General features: G+C 38.1%; 1 protein-coding gene across 1 annotated transcript in view; it reads right to left on the reverse strand.

Moving 5' to 3' along the window:
• Positions 1–18,157, reverse strand: part of LOC124723037 (2-oxoisovalerate dehydrogenase subunit alpha, mitochondrial) — a 168,380-nt gene that overhangs the window by 17,523 nt on the left and 132,700 nt on the right. The window contains exon 7 of the mRNA XM_047248212.1: positions 524–695. Within this exon, the coding sequence (XP_047104168.1) occupies positions 524–695 (172 nt within the window). The remainder of the gene's footprint in view (positions 1–523; positions 696–18,157) is intronic.

Raw genomic sequence — 18,157 nt, forward strand, 5'->3', positions numbered from 1 at the left:
AAAAACCTAAATCTAGATGGCCAGATGTGGATTTGAAATTTGAACCATTGTCCTCTTGAATTCAAGTCGTGTGTGTGTGTGTGTGTGTGTGTGTGTGTGTGTGTGTGTGTGTTTGGGCTAAGAGCCTCTTTTGTGCTTTTGTTGTAAAAAACCATAGAAAGGAAGAATGGGACAAGGAAATACATAATGTCTGCCTCTTGGAAAGCATGAAGTGGGCACTCAGATTAATCTGACCTCAAGGATGGACTTTCTTATGTCTTCACACCATTACTTACTGTGGAGATCACTCAATTTTAACCCATGACACAGGCATACAAGCTAGTAATTGGTAACTGCACAATGGCTGCACTCTTCCCCTTGCTAAACAAATTCTAGTGAAGAAAATTTCTTTTATCACAAGGATTCCATACAGTTTTCTCTGGTTCACATGTAAAGAGTTTTTCTACTATATTTGAGGTGCATCAAGACTCCAAAACAACAAACATCAATGAAAATCATTGGAAAATAATATTACTAAATATACCTCCTTCTTAATATCAGCTGTCAATTTGTTTTCCTCTTCAGCACTCCAGATTCCTTTTGATACCATATAATTATGAAGCCGAGAAATTGGATAATCTGTTTCATTCCATTTCTGTGCCTCTTCAACTGAGCGATATGCACTGCTGTCATCAGATGTGCTATGGTGCCCAACTCTATAATAAAAAAAGAGAAACTGTCATTAATTAAAGGAAAGAAGAGAATAAAAAGAAAGTACACACAATTCATAATGCATCAAAGTGTTTTCTCATGAAAACCTGTACTTCTGAGGCTTCAGTGGCTGCATGTTTCAGTTATGTACATGTTAGCTCTGATAAAGAACTTTTTCTGAGAGATAATCAAGCTTCTGTTCATGTTCCTGTCCAATGTTCAATGCCTCTTCTGTTTAGTGAGTAGCAATCTACCCTTACACATTATATTCCAGACTTGATTTTTCATTGATACAAAATATATGTAAAAATGACAAAGGCAATTAACAGTGCTAAAGAAAGATCTCTTAGACAGCTGCAAAAGTATCTAGATGAAAACTACATGCAAAACAGCAAAAGTAAAAACAATATAAATACAGCTGTGGAGAAATTGCTGAGAGAGAGCAAGAGAAATTGATTAACAAAGTGAACAGACAAGACTGGCAGTAATGATTCATCATACTTCATTTAATAGTGACTGGAAAAACTAGAACACAAGTCATATTGAAGATTTGAGCAAGATGTATTCTTAAGCACTAGTAGCTAGCCAAGCCAACAAATTACACCAGATATGAAGAATAAGATAGTAAACTGTAGCCAGAGAATAAGATTCGCATCTCTGAAAACACTAACAATTTATGGAAAAAAGAAAATAAAGTTAAGAGAAGGAATAAAAAATATACTCCAGCAGTGCAAATATTTTTAAAATATGAACTCTCAACATTTGATGGAAAGTAGTGCTGTGAACATCTAATAGTTTCTTCAGTAAGTTACATGTAGCAAGACGGCATCTAGATAATAATTCAGTGACACAGTGCTCTTTAGAAAGCGTAGGATAACTGACAGATCATGCTGGAAGCAGAAAAAATCATTGTAAAAGTGGTTCAGTATGTTACGTGTAACTTTTGGGTGCATGAGACGCATACACACCATGTCCAAAATATTGTTGGTTTTCAGAGATCATTATGCTTTGACTGTCTACATGAAGATAAGTCTTTCATGATTACATCTTTTGAATTCACTGCAGATGTTTACTTGTTGAAAACTGTCATGGATGTTTTAAAATCCTAGTTATCACTGCTGAAAACAAGGAAATAACAATCCAAAATGACATTGAACATGCATTAGCACAAACACTTTAGCTGTTACAAAACAAATGCACAGGATCAAATGAACAAATCACAAAGGCCTGCAAAGAGACAAAATTACATTTCCTATAAACAAAGCTGTAGTGGCTGTTCAAACAGAACCAACTGAAAACTCTAAATTAAAGGATAAAAACCAATGGACAAAGATAATATACAATTAAAGCAAAAATAAGCTGCGTTAAATACTGACTTGTCAGTTTGCAGCTTTGTAGTTTGTGTAGAACTGGATCCAGAAAATCATGTGACCCTCATCATTGACCTAAGTTATGGCAGTGAAGAAGTGTGTATGTGCTAGTTGGATACATTAATTGGAGCAGTAAGACAGAGTGATGTGTAAATATGATAGAATGGTAGAAAGGAGCTATTGTGTTTGGATGTGGCCATGGCAATACCATTAATGAAGTTATCCAATTTGTTGGTGTATCAGTGTGGACTCTCCAACATGTCTTCAAGGAATGGTGTGACATTCACAGCCATGTACCATGGAATAAGAATAGTGGTCGTGAAAAGATTATAACCAACAGCAAGATGAGTATCACACCTTTCCACTGACAATCTGTTTCAGGCCCAACAGGAAGTGATTCTGGTAGTGAACACATGCCATCTAAACCATTTCTCAAGTGGACAGCATGAATGGAACTGCATGCAATGGACGTTGGGAGGTGGGTACCATACAGAAAGGCAGTTGCTCACAATGGCACATAAAGCTGCACTTTTCAATGGGCTGAACACCACATACACTGGACAGTATCTAACTAAAAGCATCTAATGTGATCCAATGAGTCACTATCTTGCCTCTTTTCAAATGATATGAAGCATGGAGCATACCACTGGCCCAATTAGGTCTTTAACCAGCAGTGTGTGTTCAAGCCAGGAGTGGTTCTGTGATTATTTGAGCATTTTTCCATACCATGACGTGGGCACACTCATTTACATTATGGTGAATGAATCAGGATATTTATTTCAAAATTCTCAGTGACGAAGTGTTGCTATTTCTCCTACATTTTCATAATTTTGATAATACTATGAGCACTCCTGTCTTCCAAGATTACGATAGTTGTATTTACAGGGCTGCACGCCTAGTTTTCTGGCTTGACAAACATTCAGGCACCAAATTGCACCTCAACTGACCTGCCAAATCATCCAATCTTATTGCCACAGAAAATGTCTCTAACTATTTCGAAAAATGGGTGACACATACCAAACAATATCTGTGCAATTTGGCAGCTCTATGGCAGGCTCTTCTAATGTTGCCTCACTGGGCACGGGCAGCTGCAAGCGGGGAGCAGGTAGTGTAGGCAACCCGCCAAACAGCCCGACTGCACTCATTCTGTGCATGCGCCACCTGCTTGGCCACCCCTGGCTGCCTCAGCTCAGCCAGTGGACTACAATCATGTAAGCTCTGAGACTTCCTGCACATCAGTTGTTTGCTCAGCCTGTTCCACAGAAACTTCTATCTATACATGGCATATGTGAAGAAACTTCTGGCCTCTCTTCCTCACCTAATTTAGGCCATTATCGACGCTAGAGGTGGGGGAAACTAAGTTATTGTCCAGTGTGCTTAGGTGGGACAGCAGTGTAATTAATAATAAAAAGGCAAAACTCTCAGTATGGGTGGCACCATGTTAAAAGACATCAAAGTGTTAAAAAGTTGACATTATTAAATTAACAAACACAACTACTGAGACACAGACACCCTCTTGTCCACCATCTACTCTCAAAATAATTATGACAAAGAAGCAATAGGATGGCACATTGTTATGCTGAAAATGTGTGTTACCAGCAGAGTCCCACAGGTGAACAATCAGATCCACATGATCAAACAGTAGGTTCCTGTTTGGTCCACAAGTGAGAGATGATGACAGACACGACAGACATACCAGGGCCCCATTTCATTACGTGGTGTAAACTTCCTCAGCATTACAGAACCTCTAGTATATGCATGACTGTTGCCCTATTGGCAAGTGGGATCCACCTCAAGTGATCATCAATGTAGAAGCAACAGATACATTTACTATCAAATGCTCAGAGAAACAAGAATGCATATTATCTATGGCACTGTTCATCATAGTGCTTGACCCATTACTTAGCAAAATCTCCTCATCCTGCATGGGTTTGAGTGTGAGAAACTCGTGCACAGTTTGTAAAGCTAACACAGATGACCTAGGGATATTTATTATAGATGTCCAAGACATGGACAAGCTGAACAAAGATTTAAATCTATACAAAAGAGCATTGGCTGATATGAAAACTGTGCTCACACCCATACAGATGAACACAAGACAATTTCAGCAGCCCTGGTACATAATAAAAGAGAAACGAACTCCGCAGAGCAATTGTCTGAGCCAATATTCCACAAATGGCAGCTTATAACTTGCAAACAATACTAAAATCTTGCTTTATAGTCCAAATTCTAAACCTGTGCAAAGAACTGGATAGAGCTATAATACACTGGTCTGCAGGGTACTGTGACACGGAGACATATTTAAGGTTGCGGACACTATACATACTCTGAAACCAGAAGGATAGTGCCTCAGCATAATCGATTCTGTGCCAATGTGCACAGCTCTGCTGATGCACACAGTATCCAAAATCACAGAAAACAACCTGGCCAATCCGACAGCAGTCTTCTTCAACAAATACAGGCCAGAATCTGAATGAGCACCAAAGGACCACACAATTCCATTTACACTCAGCTTCATGTGACAGTAGTACATGCAGAAGAGGTACACAATAGGAAGCATTCTCAAGTGCAGAGAGAAGACTGCAAAATATACGATGCATTCAGAGGCAATCCATGCAAGAACACCACTGAGTCAAAATTTCTGTAATACCGATGGAACATTGTATGGCAAAATGTTTGACCACTTTTCTTATCACAAGAAATCCATAGCACATGGTACAAGGTTGTTAACAGGACGATATCAACCAATGAAAAACTAGCAGGCATACACCTAATCAGAACAGATGCCCGAGAAACATGCAGTGAACCAGTCTGGAGCACAGGATTGTATGTTGAATGGTCACAGACACAAAGAAAACTAATAAACTACTTAGTTTGATAAACTGGACCACGCTGAACCATTTCACCAAATCAACAATAACAGAGCCAGACTCTAAGCCATTTCCTGCCTGCAGGAGATTCACCACATGGTTAGTTGACCACACAACACACTCCATCTATCACCAGTGACACAATGACAAATTGCAATTTCTAACTTATCTAGGGGGACCAACAAGAGAAAACAAAGAAAATACGAAAATGTGAAGAATCTTTTAATCACTGCTTTAGACTCTCTCTCTCTCTCTCTCTCTCTCTCTCTCTCTCTCTCTCTGTGTGTGTGTGTGTGTGTGTGTGTGTGTGTGTGTGTGTGTGTGTGCGTCAGCAACCAGGCCAGTCAAGATGAAGCAAGAACCAGATGAAAGAGGTATCCCTACTATGTGCTGTTAGTCCCACCCAGTAACAGCCAGCCACAATGAACTGTATTGAGTGTCAACTCATTTTCAGTTTACAGTGATGAATTCACTATGTAAGTTCATATGAGAGCAATAAAAGTTGAGGTTTTTTTTATAAGGATTTTCACAACCCATCAGCCCACATGGTCTTTCTTCATGCTTTGAGCATTTAATTGTGGTGTTCCTGTATCCATGCTAATCTCTGTGCACTGTCACATAAAATTAAATTAGCAGAGGTAAACACTTGAGACAGTGGCTTCTGTGCCACACAGTAAGGAAGTCACTGTCACTTGCTACAATTATACTCCCTAAATAAATGTTTTGTCCTGTTTCATATTATACACATACTGTGTATGCTGTAAGTACTTAAACTGCCAAATTCTTATTCATGTAGTATTTCACTAAACTTTATTATTCACAAGTGGGTTTACAGGCAGCTGATGACAACTGTGTAAATATTTCATGATAGTTTTACAACACCTCTGAACCATATTCACATCAAACTTTTACCCCGCTAGTGATTGTTTGTTTCAAGATTGATATATAATATTTGAAAGCTCTCTTTTTCAAACAAATGTTTTACCTTCTCTGGAAACTTAATATTTCAAAAGTTATTTGCATGCAAAATGTTTGTGTTCTGGAATATTCAAATCTTAAAATGTAATTCTTTGCAAAGTCCAGTGTTATAGCTTTGTGCTGTCAAATGGGGTAAAGTGGACCATTGCGGTGAAATTGATTGAAAAGTTCAAAAAGCGTTTTATGTTAGAAAAGAGAAACACTCGACACCATTCATTCACTAAAGAAAGCACACCTCACACACACATCACCACAAACTCCAACCTGTTTATAGATAAACAAATAAAACTTTGCACATTCTTGGTGGAATCAAGGTGAAGTTGACCACCTTTTCTTGTTTGGTCCTTTTATGAACAAACATTCATGAATGCTGCAAGAATATGACCTAATGAACAAAGCAACAATGTAACACAGTGGATTCAGCAGTAACTGCCTACAACAGTCTAGTGGTGGAGTGAAGAAGTCATTGTTGTAAATGTTTTCGTGTGAACTTATGAATTCATCATGTAGGCCACTGTTCTGTTTTTTGCAGCATACAGTTGAGATAGTACGAATTGTCAGCGTGAAAATGTCACGTTTGTACAAACATAAATTGAGTGAATTGAAGAAATGTAGGTGAATGTTTTAGAATTGTGTGTCCCAGTAATTTTAAAAGGAAAAAGAAGTATTAATAAGGCTACCTGAGTGTAAAAAATTCTCAAATTAATGCTGATAAACAGAATCCATAGTCAACAAAGTAAAACACAAGGTGGTGAGACAGTTTCTAGAGATAAAGAAGAAGAGTGTGTGTTTCTTTGGAATTTTGTAAATAAAGTTTGTGAACACTTGTCTATCCTTAAAACTTTTTTAAACTTTTTTCTGAGATTAGTGTTAAAATTTAATTAGTATGCAATATTTATTTTTCAATTATTCATAAGGTTTCAAAAAAATGAAAATCACTCTAGAGTTCTAAACAATCCACAATTGTCATATAACAGATAACTGGTGAACTTCATCCCCAGGTGAGTTAAAATTTACCAATGACGCTGAAAGAATGACGAATACAATCATTTTAATGTTTTCAAAAAAAGTCCAAAAGCAATCAACTTGACCCCATTTCACAGTATTCATGATTTTCTGATTTCAAAAATATATAACTTTCCTAAAATAATCTGTTAGTTTGTTAATTATACAAATAATAAAATGTAGCTTTCCAGAAAATTCTTGGGGGGCTTTCGAATGCACATGTGTAAGTTCACTTCCCATGTAAGGTTCAGTATCATAAAATAGTACCTATAATTATGCCAGCTTTTGATTATGCAACTAAGTAAAATAACTTCACTACCTATTTTACTTTCATATGTTTTACTTATCTCTGTCAAAAATGTAATTGCTTAGTATTTTAATATTTTGTTATTCCTATATTATGCATATCTATATATAGGCACCATGCACAAAACCAGTCAGTCAGTGTTTGGTAATCGTCTTGTAAAGTTACATGTCAGTTTGTGAGTACCACTCAACTAGCACAGTTACTATGGAGTTAGCCAGTCTGGGTTCAGTAATAATTATGTAAAGTTTTAAGTTAGTTGAGGGCACGCATTCAACCAGTTCAAACAAAATGTTATTGATTTCATTTACTTAGTCAGTCAGATTTATTCATATAGTCAGTCAGCAGTGACATCACGTCAGTACACTTGCTATGTTGTTAACAAGTACTCACTACACTAACAGTTGTATTACAAATTGTATAGGTACTACATATTTACCATTTGTGAAATCTGTAAGACCACTCATTGTGTATATAGCTTACAGATCTGTATTGTGAAATCTGTAGTATCAAATTACAAGCAGACTGATCATCACGGATATAGTGAAAATAAAGATGAATGACCTAAAAAGTAAATTGACTGTCTTGTGTTGCATCGTTATTAATTACCTTAATCACCTGATAATCATCAGCAGTGGATTGGATTGATAATATTATATAAGACTTGTGAAGCATCAAACAAGTTGGTCATGTTCACAGCCATCGGGGTAAGGAACTGTTATCTATGGGCATTCCATAATATCAGTAAAACATCTCTCTGCTTTTAACCATTTCATTGCTGTGGACGTGCATACACATCCTGCTATGCTGTTCTCCAGGTGTTGGGGAAGGTTATACATGCACCGCTTGGTTTTTTCTACAATGCTATGGACATCTGTATGTATCCTGAACTGCTCATCTCACACTGCCGTGACCGAGTTACTTCCATAGTTAGGGGAATGAAAAACAGTTTTGTGTATTTTTCATACAACTTACATGCCTAATTGCATGATTGTTTCAATATCTTGAATTGATTATGAAACTGACAATTGTTATGACCACATGATTCGCAATTCGCAAGGACATGAATGGACATCTCGTGTGACCATCTGTCGGATATAAAACCCATTAACTTGATAATGAGATCAGATATCATTCTTCTCTCAATTTTAAATAAAATTTTGACATTTTATCTAAATTTCATTCACTGAACTGTATAAGCTAAAATCAATCACAAAATAATTTTATGCGATGTGTTTATATCTCTGCAAACTCTTTAAAATTTCGAGCAGTGTTTCACTTAACTGAATGGATAATGAAAAGAAATAAGTGAAGATATCAGACTGTAAGAGGTGCAAAAAGCAATTTTTTTCACCTAATAGTTTTTGAAAAATCAGATGATAAGTATTTAGTATTAGGCAGAAAGCCATCTCTCAGCATGGTCACCAGCATTTGGCTAGCAGTACAGTCACAACAAAAGCTGCACTCGGCACAGAATGCAGAGAGCATGTCCGTAGCTGCAAAAGGGTTAAGATGATTGAATGTTACAAAACTATACACAAACAATTGTATAAAGTGCTAAGAAGAAGGTGGTGGCATACAAGACTAACAACTTGCACTACAAAGGGCAATAATAGTTTTGATTGTTTGCGAAATGTATTAGTGAAGAACTAGAAGAGATTGCCTCTGGAAGTGATGTGGCATGCAAACAGAAATAATGTCAAAACTGGCTTCATGTTTATATCCAGCTAATGAGGAAGCAGTTGGAGTCAACAGGTCAGCAGCCATATAACAAGGATGTCCACCAATCAGAAGCCTGCTGGATGTAAACAACTCAACCTGGTGTGAGGAAACAAAATATCGGCAACACACAATAGCAACCAACTCAAGAAGATAAGACTTGTTTATTTTTGTGTTGACAGTATCTTCCATGGTGGCTTGGTAGAACAACATTATAATAAATGAAAAGCACCACTTCGCTTTTGTTCTACAATAGTTTCATGTAGAAGAAGGTGTAATTAGATGAATGACGAACACTAACTTCACTTAACGAAGGCTTATTCAGCATTTGGAGATACAAGACCGTGGAGCAAACTGCCTCTGGCCGGAACACACACAGTATATTTATGGCTACAGAACATTCCAGTACAATGATTCTTGACATTTGTGGATACTTCTAGAATGTACTTGAACCAAATATAGAAATTAAAATTGTACAGTGCAGGTTAGTTTTGAACTCATGACCCTCCATGCAACAGTTTAGTATCATTTGCAATACACTGCTCTATTCCATGTAAATGATGGGAATCACAATGACAAAAATAGTGTCGATGTATTTTTATAATTTGTAACCAGTAATTTTCCTGTAATCCAAAATTCTATATTTTACATAAAAAACAGTGAATTCTAACGTCATATTTCAAAGTATTATGCACTTTTCAGAATAACTGTTTGTTCTTACTTCAGTCAGTCCACAATATGAAAGTAAATGAGTAACATTATGTTGTATGCATGATTCTTCTTGACTTATACGACAGTCATATGCTTATACAGGGTGTCCCATTTATCTTGCTCACCCAAAGCAACTTTTTTCTGAGCTGTTACATGAAAAACTGTTTCGGCCAATGTTTTTTAACATCACTGGGTAGTTCTTGCTGAGGGTATATGTTTTATGTATCCCCACAGGTGTAGAAGATATGGGGTAGAGGTTAAATTTTTTAAATGTAACCATGTACATTTTATTCGAGAATACACTCACCCTCTCCAAAAGCTATCCCAAAATTTTTACACTGTACCATTTTATCCACGAAACTAGTAGCTATGCAAATGGTATATAATACATAACTTTTCTAATTGAAATATCAATTCAGTGCATTTCATTAACTACATAATTTAACCTCTTCAAGGCACATTTGAACATTTTACAATTACCAATAAACACTGAATGCAACAGTACTGCACTTTACAGTAATTGGATCTTGTTATTGTACAGTACTGTACTACAATACTTATGACAATACAGAAGTAACAAGACCTTTGTCGTAACTTTTACTGTGATACTACCACTACCTGAAAAGCAGACTGTTTATATCACATGCTCAAAATGGTGACCATTGGCTTTGATATATAGGGTCACTCTGTAGATGAAGTTCACCCTACATCGTGCTACTACTTCCTCTGTGATGGCTGTATCACCATCAATAATGCATTGCTACATGTTCTCTGGTGTTGTTGGAATATTTTAGTAGACAGCATGCTTGACTGCTCCACACAGAGAAAAAGTCCAACGGTGTAAGGTCTGGAGATGGGCAGGCCAACTAACTGACCAATGACGTCGAATCCACCTACCAGGGTATTTATGGTCAAAAATTTGTCATGCTCATAAAGCATTATGTGCTGGGCATCTGTCATGTTGATGCCACAGGACTATCCTCCGATTAGAGGCATGGCATTCAAGAGAACAGGGAGAGTATGTTTTGAAAATTGGGAATATTGTCTGCCGTTTTGGTTGCCATATACAGAGAAAGGTCTGATAATGGTATCTCAAATAATTCTATGCCAAAAAATTAACATTCCATGGATGTTCATGCTCTAACTGACGGAGCCACTGTGGATTGTTGATGGACCAATAATGCATACTTCTCATACTGACTATTCCTTTATTGGAGAAAGATGCCTTGTTGGTGAAAAGAACATCTGAGAACAAATTAGGATTAGTCAGAAGTTGTTGCTGAGCCCACTGACAAAATTGAACCATATCGCTGAACTCATTTCAACGAAGTTCTTGGTGCAAATGAACATGGTGACGATGGAATTTATGATGTTGCAGAATGCAATGTGCACTTGTTTTTGAGACACCAACTTCATGTTGAATTCATAGTCTGCTGACTTGAGGATTCAAAGCTACAGCAACCACCACAGCAACTTCAGCAGCCTCGTTTGTTCATGTTCTATGATGATCTTGAGTTTTTGAAATTTGTGGTAAGATCTTATGGGACCAAACTGCTGAGGTCATGGTTCACACACACACACACACACACACACACAAGGGAGGACTCGAACCTCTGATGGAGGGACCTGCACAGACAAGGCGTCTCAGACCGCACGGCTACTACTACATTCCAGAATGAGATTTTCACTCTGCAGCGGAGTGTGCGCTGATATGAAACTTCCTGGCAGATTAAAACTGTGTGCCCGACCGAGACTCGAACTCGGGGTGGTAGAGCACTTGCCTGCGATAGGCAAAGGTCCCGAGTTTGAGTCTTGGTCGGGCACACAGTTTTAATCTGCCAGGAAATACTACTACATTATTTCCTGTCAGTGTACTTTTTCTGTATATCAGCAGTTTTTCTAAATTATTGTCATGCGAGTACATCACACACCTTTATACAACAAAAACTGTATTCACCATTTGTCCTAATGCCAAGCAGTTACTAGCTTACTCTAATGCATGACTACATGGGTATCTGTATAGTAAAGCAACAACAAATGAGATGCGTGTGGCAGGGGTGGGGGGACTGAGGAGGAGTGGGGGTGGGGTGGGGAGGACCCATGTTTACATGTGTCGCAAATCATAAACAAAACCCACACCTCTACTACAGCATTACACTGGGTACATAATGTGTACAATCAAGGCAGTAAACAGCATGTGTACTCATTATCATTTGACTTCTATGTTTTATTGACAAAAATTGTATCGTGTGATACATTTTTGAACAGCTCTTGCACAGGGTAAGTGTATCCTTGAATAAAATGTACGTGGTTCCATTAAAAAAATTTAACCTCTACCCCATATCTCTTACCTCTGTGAGGATACAGATTAAACATATACCCTCAGCGAGAACTACCCAATGATGTTAAAAAAACATTGGTTGAAACAATTTTTCATTTAACACATCAGAAAAAAGTTACTTTGCGTGAGCAAGATAAATGGGACACCCTGTATAAGCAAATATACATGCACTGGCAGCCTCAGATCTCACAAACTTTAATGTTAAATTACTTACAAGTGATATCTGTGATCTAAATCAACGGACCTAATTTTATTAAACTGTAATGTGATCAACAAGAACTGTGAACTGTCACTCTTATTGGAGTGAACCCACCAAGTTGTAATCATCTTTGACAAATTACTAAAGGACTGTGCTAAATTTGAACTGTGTTGTGATAAATGAGAACTGTAATATTTTTGTATAAATAGCAACATCGTTTTGCATTACAATAGAACAAATTACTTCCCACTTCCACTACACATATTAGTCTGTACACGTGCACGTGTACAAACTGGTCACTACAATTAATAACTGCACTTTACATGAACAAAGTATATGTGTTATTGTCAACTAAATTGTTGGTATTGTGTACATTTTTGAATCACACCATTCCACACTTACGTAAAGCTTCAGCTTCAAGGTGATCAAGACTTGTGCTGCTGAGGAAAGAATACTAAATACAAGTCAGCTCTATGGCATAGTGTTACCAGTAATTTCATTTTACAGATATAAGAAGGTAGTAATGAAATCAGTAATTTGCATTCAAAATGTGACAGCTTGGAAAAGCAGTTCGTTCAGTGAAAGGTTGTATTGAGAACAGAGACAAAATTGATAAGGAATTTGATTTGAAAATTTATTCTGTTTCTAATGATATGTAGGCAGACCAAAGAAGGGAGATTAGGGTTTAATGACCCACTGACATCGAGGTCATTATAGACAGAGCACAAGATATTTGAGGATGAGGAAGGAAATGGGCCATGCCATTTAAAATGAAACATCCTGGCCTCTGTCTGTGACTACTTAGAGAAATCATGCAAAACTTAAATGTGCATGGTTGGTGTGGATTTCAACTGCCATCCTCCAGAATGAGAGTCCAGCATGCTAACCACTGCACCAGCTACCTCAAAGGAGATTTAAGGTAAGTCTACTTTGCAGTTGTTAATTATTTTGAGGCCAAATCAGAAGTTGTAGTACAAACATATTCTGTTAATAATAATGAACTGGATTCCCCAACACAACAAAAAGATTAATGGTGATTTAATGAATGTATAAGGGACAATCAAATGAGAACGAGAGAGATGGGGAAAAGAGGGGGGGGGGGGAGGGGGGGGGGCACATGTGTGTAGTGTAACACACACACACACACACACACACACACACACACACACACACACACACACACACAGAGAGAGAGAGAGAGAGAGAGAGAGAGAGAGAGTTGCAAACAAACTTAGTTCTGTATACAGATAGTTCATCTATAGGTTTTCAAGAGTGAGTCCGCAAGTATCAAAGTATGTGATACAAATGGTCATATCTTTTGACTGCATTGACATAGAAGCTTAATATTTTACACCACCAAGGGGCCATAGACCTTAGCATTTGACATACATTTCAACTTTATACCTCCATCCAGTCCTGAGACAAAGTAGTATCACAAGAGAGACAAACAGACTACAAAGTCATTCTACACTGAAGCACTAAAGAAACTGGTACAGGCAGGTGTATTCAAACACAGATGTACGTTAACAGGCAGAATATGGCGATGTGGTCGGCAACACCTATATAAGACGACAAATCTCTGGCACAGTTGTCAGATTGGTTGCTGCTGCTGCTGCAATGGCAGGTTATTGCTACAATGGTAGGTTATCAAGATTTAAGTGAGTTTGAATGTGTTTTTATAGTCGCACATGAGCAACAGGACACAGCATCTCCAAGATAGTGATAAATTGGGGATTTTCTGGTACGACCATTTCACGAGTGTACTGTGAATATCAGAAATCCGGTAAAACACCAAATCTTCAACACTGCTGCAGCCAGAAAAAGATCCTGCAAGAACGGGACCAACAACAACTGAAGATAATCGTTCAGCACAACAGACGTGCAATCCTTCTGCAGATTTCAATGCTGGGCCATCAACAAGTGTCAGTGTGTGAACCATTCAATGAAATATCATCAATATGGGATTTCGGAGCCGAAGGACCTCTCGTGTACCCTTGATGACTGCACGACACAAAGCTTTACGCCTCACATTGGCCCGTCAACACTGACAATGGTCTGTCGATGGCTGGAAATATGTTACCTGGTCAGACGAGTCTCATTTCAAAATGTATCGAACAGATGGACATGTACGAGTATGGAGACAACCTCATGAATCCATGGAACCTGCATGTCAGCAGGGGACTGTTCAAGTTGGTGGAGGCTCTGTAATGCTGTGGGGAGGATGTGTAGTTGGAGTGACATGGGACCCTTGATATGTCTAGATACGGCTCTGACAGGTGACTAGTATGAAAGTATCCTGTCTGATCACCTGCAATCCATTCATGTCCCTTGTACATTCCGAAGGACTTGGACAATCCCAGCAGGACACTGTAAAACTCTACATGTCTAGAATTCTTACAGAGTGGCTCAAGGAACACTCTTCAGAGTTTAAAACTTCTGCTGACCACCAAACTCCCCAGACATGAACATTATTGAGCATATCTCGGATGCCTTGCAACGTGCTGTTCAGAAGAGATCTCGACCCCCGTACTCTTACACATTTATGGACAGCCCTGCAGGATTCATGGTGTAAATTCACTCCAGCACTACTTCAGACATTAGTCAAGTCCATGCCAAGTTGTGCTGCGGCACCTCTGCATGCTTGCGGGGGCCCTACACGATATTAGGCAGGTGTACCAGTTACTTAGCTCTTCAGTGTATAGGTCTTCTGTTTTCACTAATTAAAGTATGGGACACTAAAAATAAGTCAACAGATTGTTATTTCAAAAGTAATTGCCAAAACTGTTAATACATTTAACCCAGGGTGAGACAAGATGGTCAATGCCTTTACGTAAAAATGCCAGCATTTGCATACGGAAGCATGATTGTACCAGGGCATGCACCTCTTCGTCTGATGCAAATTGGTGACCATGAATGTCTTTGTTCAGGGATTCAAAAATAGGGAAATCACGTGGGGAGATATCAGGACTGTATGGAGGATGTGTAAGTGCTTCCCAGCAAAACTTCTGCAGCCTAGTCAAAACATCCTTGACAACATGCAGGTGGGTATTATCCTGCAACAGAATGATGCTGCCTGTTGACATTCTTGGGCATTTGGGCTTGATGTCACATTTCAATTTTTGTTCAGTGTAAATGTACAACTGTACATTAATTGTGGCACAATGTTCCAGAAAGTCAAAGAGCAGCAAGCCCTTGCAGTCCTGGAACTGGCATGCCTTTGTTTCAAGTATCCTATAGAAATTTTGTTGGGAAGTCCTTACATGTCCCCCATGCAGTTGCAATCCCTTCCTATGCTATTTCCATATTTTTGAAGGCCTGGAAAAAAATTAAAAAAATAATTCATCGCCACTAATTTGCTTCAGATGAAGAGGTGCATGCCTGGGTACATTCATGCTTCTGTAGGCAACTGCAAATGTTTTTCTGTGAAGGCACTGACAATCCTATACCATACTGGGGTAAACGTATTAACATTTATGGTGATTAATTTTGAAATAATAAACAGTTCACTTACTTTATTCCATTTGTCTCACTTTCATCTGACTGCTTCACATATAAGTACAAATGGAAGCTGTTAAAGCATATGTTGAAAACACTGTGACTGAATGCCTGGTAGAAAGGTAACTAGAAAACTTTTGAAATGTAAACAGGGAAAATGAAACAATATCTGATGTAATTAAGATTGTAATGACATGTATGCAAGTAGGAAATGAGGAGGTTGGTAAAATGAGTGAAAGTGTCACAAAATTCCCAGCAACAGATAGGTGCAAAATTTTTGAATTTGATGACAAAGTAACTGATACACAGAAAGAAACTTTCCACGTACAGTATATGCACCATTCAATGCAACAGCATTAATGAACTGTAAACTGTTCAATGACTTCGGTATGTGTGGTATTTTATTTGTAACTGGTATGATCAGTAGATGCAGTTCTCTACCAAATAATTTGTAATTAGGCTGGCAGTACAAAGTCAGGTAAATTTTGAAAAGTAAGCAAGTAAGAGTTTTAAGAGTATTTGCAGTTGTGAATTCTTTTGATATCAGCAGGTAAGTAGGACATCTCCACTCTTTAGTGAATACACTATCTGGTAAATAGTGCTTCCCCAGATGGGTGAATGCGTTCTTGATTTCTTGGCTAACTCAATTCTTCAAGTATCCTGTCTGTAAATTATAAGAGAAAATAATTCCCTATATCTATCCTGAATCATAGATCTATGTTAAATTGTACATGGAGTTTTCTTTCTTTTTTTGTGAGCACCAATAATATCAAACAATATCATCAGGAGGATAGAAGCTATTATTGTGTTAGGTAAATTGATGACAAGGTTTCATGTTATCTTTAGATATTTAGTAACAATGAAAATTTGCCTAAAATACTAAATCACTTCAAAATAAAAGTAATAGCAATAAATGAGGTACAAAGAAGACTGAAATTTATTAGAAATGAAATGGAGAGGTACAGAAAATTGCACAAAGTATAAAAAAACATGGTACAGCAGTAATTAGAAAACGTTTCTAAAAAACAATTTTAAATGTCAACTGTGTAAGTATATGAAAATATTGCTGCAGTATGGCATCATGTTTAATGACGGGGACCCCCTTCACCTTTATTTGTTACTTAGTATTTTAAATTTTTTGAATGTTCTTGAAATATCTTATGTCTGTATATTGTCGAATATTCAATATCTGCATACAAAACTGCACTCTTCATCCGAGTCAGTCTTGTTCTCGTTGTATGTTGGTGTACTCAATAAGACCTGGGGTCTATATAAAAATGACCGACCATCCAGCTTGGTGGAGATCACAAAGTAGCTCCTGGATTGTCATAACCAATGGGTGTTGAGTGCAGCACTGGTTGACAGTCTGAAGTTTACTCAAGTAGTCATTGCCAATGATTGTCTCACCGGTAAAGAATGGAAGTGGCTGAGGGCTTGAGTGATGGCCACCAAATCTACAGTTCACTACACCATGCATGTGTGTAGACAAAACTGGTCCATCTGTCATCAGTAGAGAAATCAGTGTATATCACTTCTGAACCTAGAAATGTATCACCCTGGGCCTCCCTACCAGGAAAAAGAACACAGTAGTTCAGATGCTCAGAAGTTGTTGGCCTCCAATCTTTGGGGGTGGGGGGCCTCCACAAGTAGGCTGATCACATGGCTGTTACAAGTAGCATCTGCTGCAAGTTGGAGCCCATAACGGTGCATCAGGTCCAGCGAAGGCGATGCTGAGCCGTATGCCAGACTCCCACAATCAAGACCAGACAGGATCACAGCCTTGTAGAGCCGCAAGAGTATAGAGCGGTCTGCACCCCCAGCTGGTGTTACTGAAGCAGTGATAAGTATTAACCCCCAGTTACTATCATGGGGTCATTTTTGATCCCAGCATAAACATTATCTTATTTATCTTTGGAATGATGCTGCTCTTGCACCAAAGATTGTATGTATTCTCTTAGAAGTCAATTGTCTTCAAGGAAACATGTTGGTGCAAGTCATGACATTGTTCATTTCAGAGTAATTGGATTTTGGGATCACTGAAGACCCCACAATAGCACTTATGTGCACATTATTTCTGAATTTTCCATTGTTTTCTGAGTTGCATGTGTGATCTAACAATGAGTAGTGAATCTATTCCCATCAACGGATATTTTATAACGGTGGAAGAGGTTATGGACTATTTAGATAACATAGAAAATGAATCTGCAGAAGAAGAATGAAATCAGGAACATGATTCCGATGTAAAGGATTGTGAAAGTGAACACAGTGCGCACAATACAGACACAACAAATTCTGATTTGGATGTCTCAGAAGATGAAATCTCTGAAAATGAGTCTGGTAGTTATTACTATGGGAAAAACAGGTTCAAATGGTCGTGAAACCCATCCAGTAATTCTAGAAGGAGAAAATCTAATATTATTGTTCAATTACCGGGATTGAGTGGACCTGCTCGGCAATGTAAGCCTTCTACACCAT

The sequence above is a fragment of the Schistocerca piceifrons genome, chromosome X (assembly GCF_021461385.2).
Source record: "Schistocerca piceifrons isolate TAMUIC-IGC-003096 chromosome X, iqSchPice1.1, whole genome shotgun sequence".
NCBI classification, from domain to species: domain Eukaryota; kingdom Metazoa; phylum Arthropoda; class Insecta; order Orthoptera; family Acrididae; genus Schistocerca; species Schistocerca piceifrons.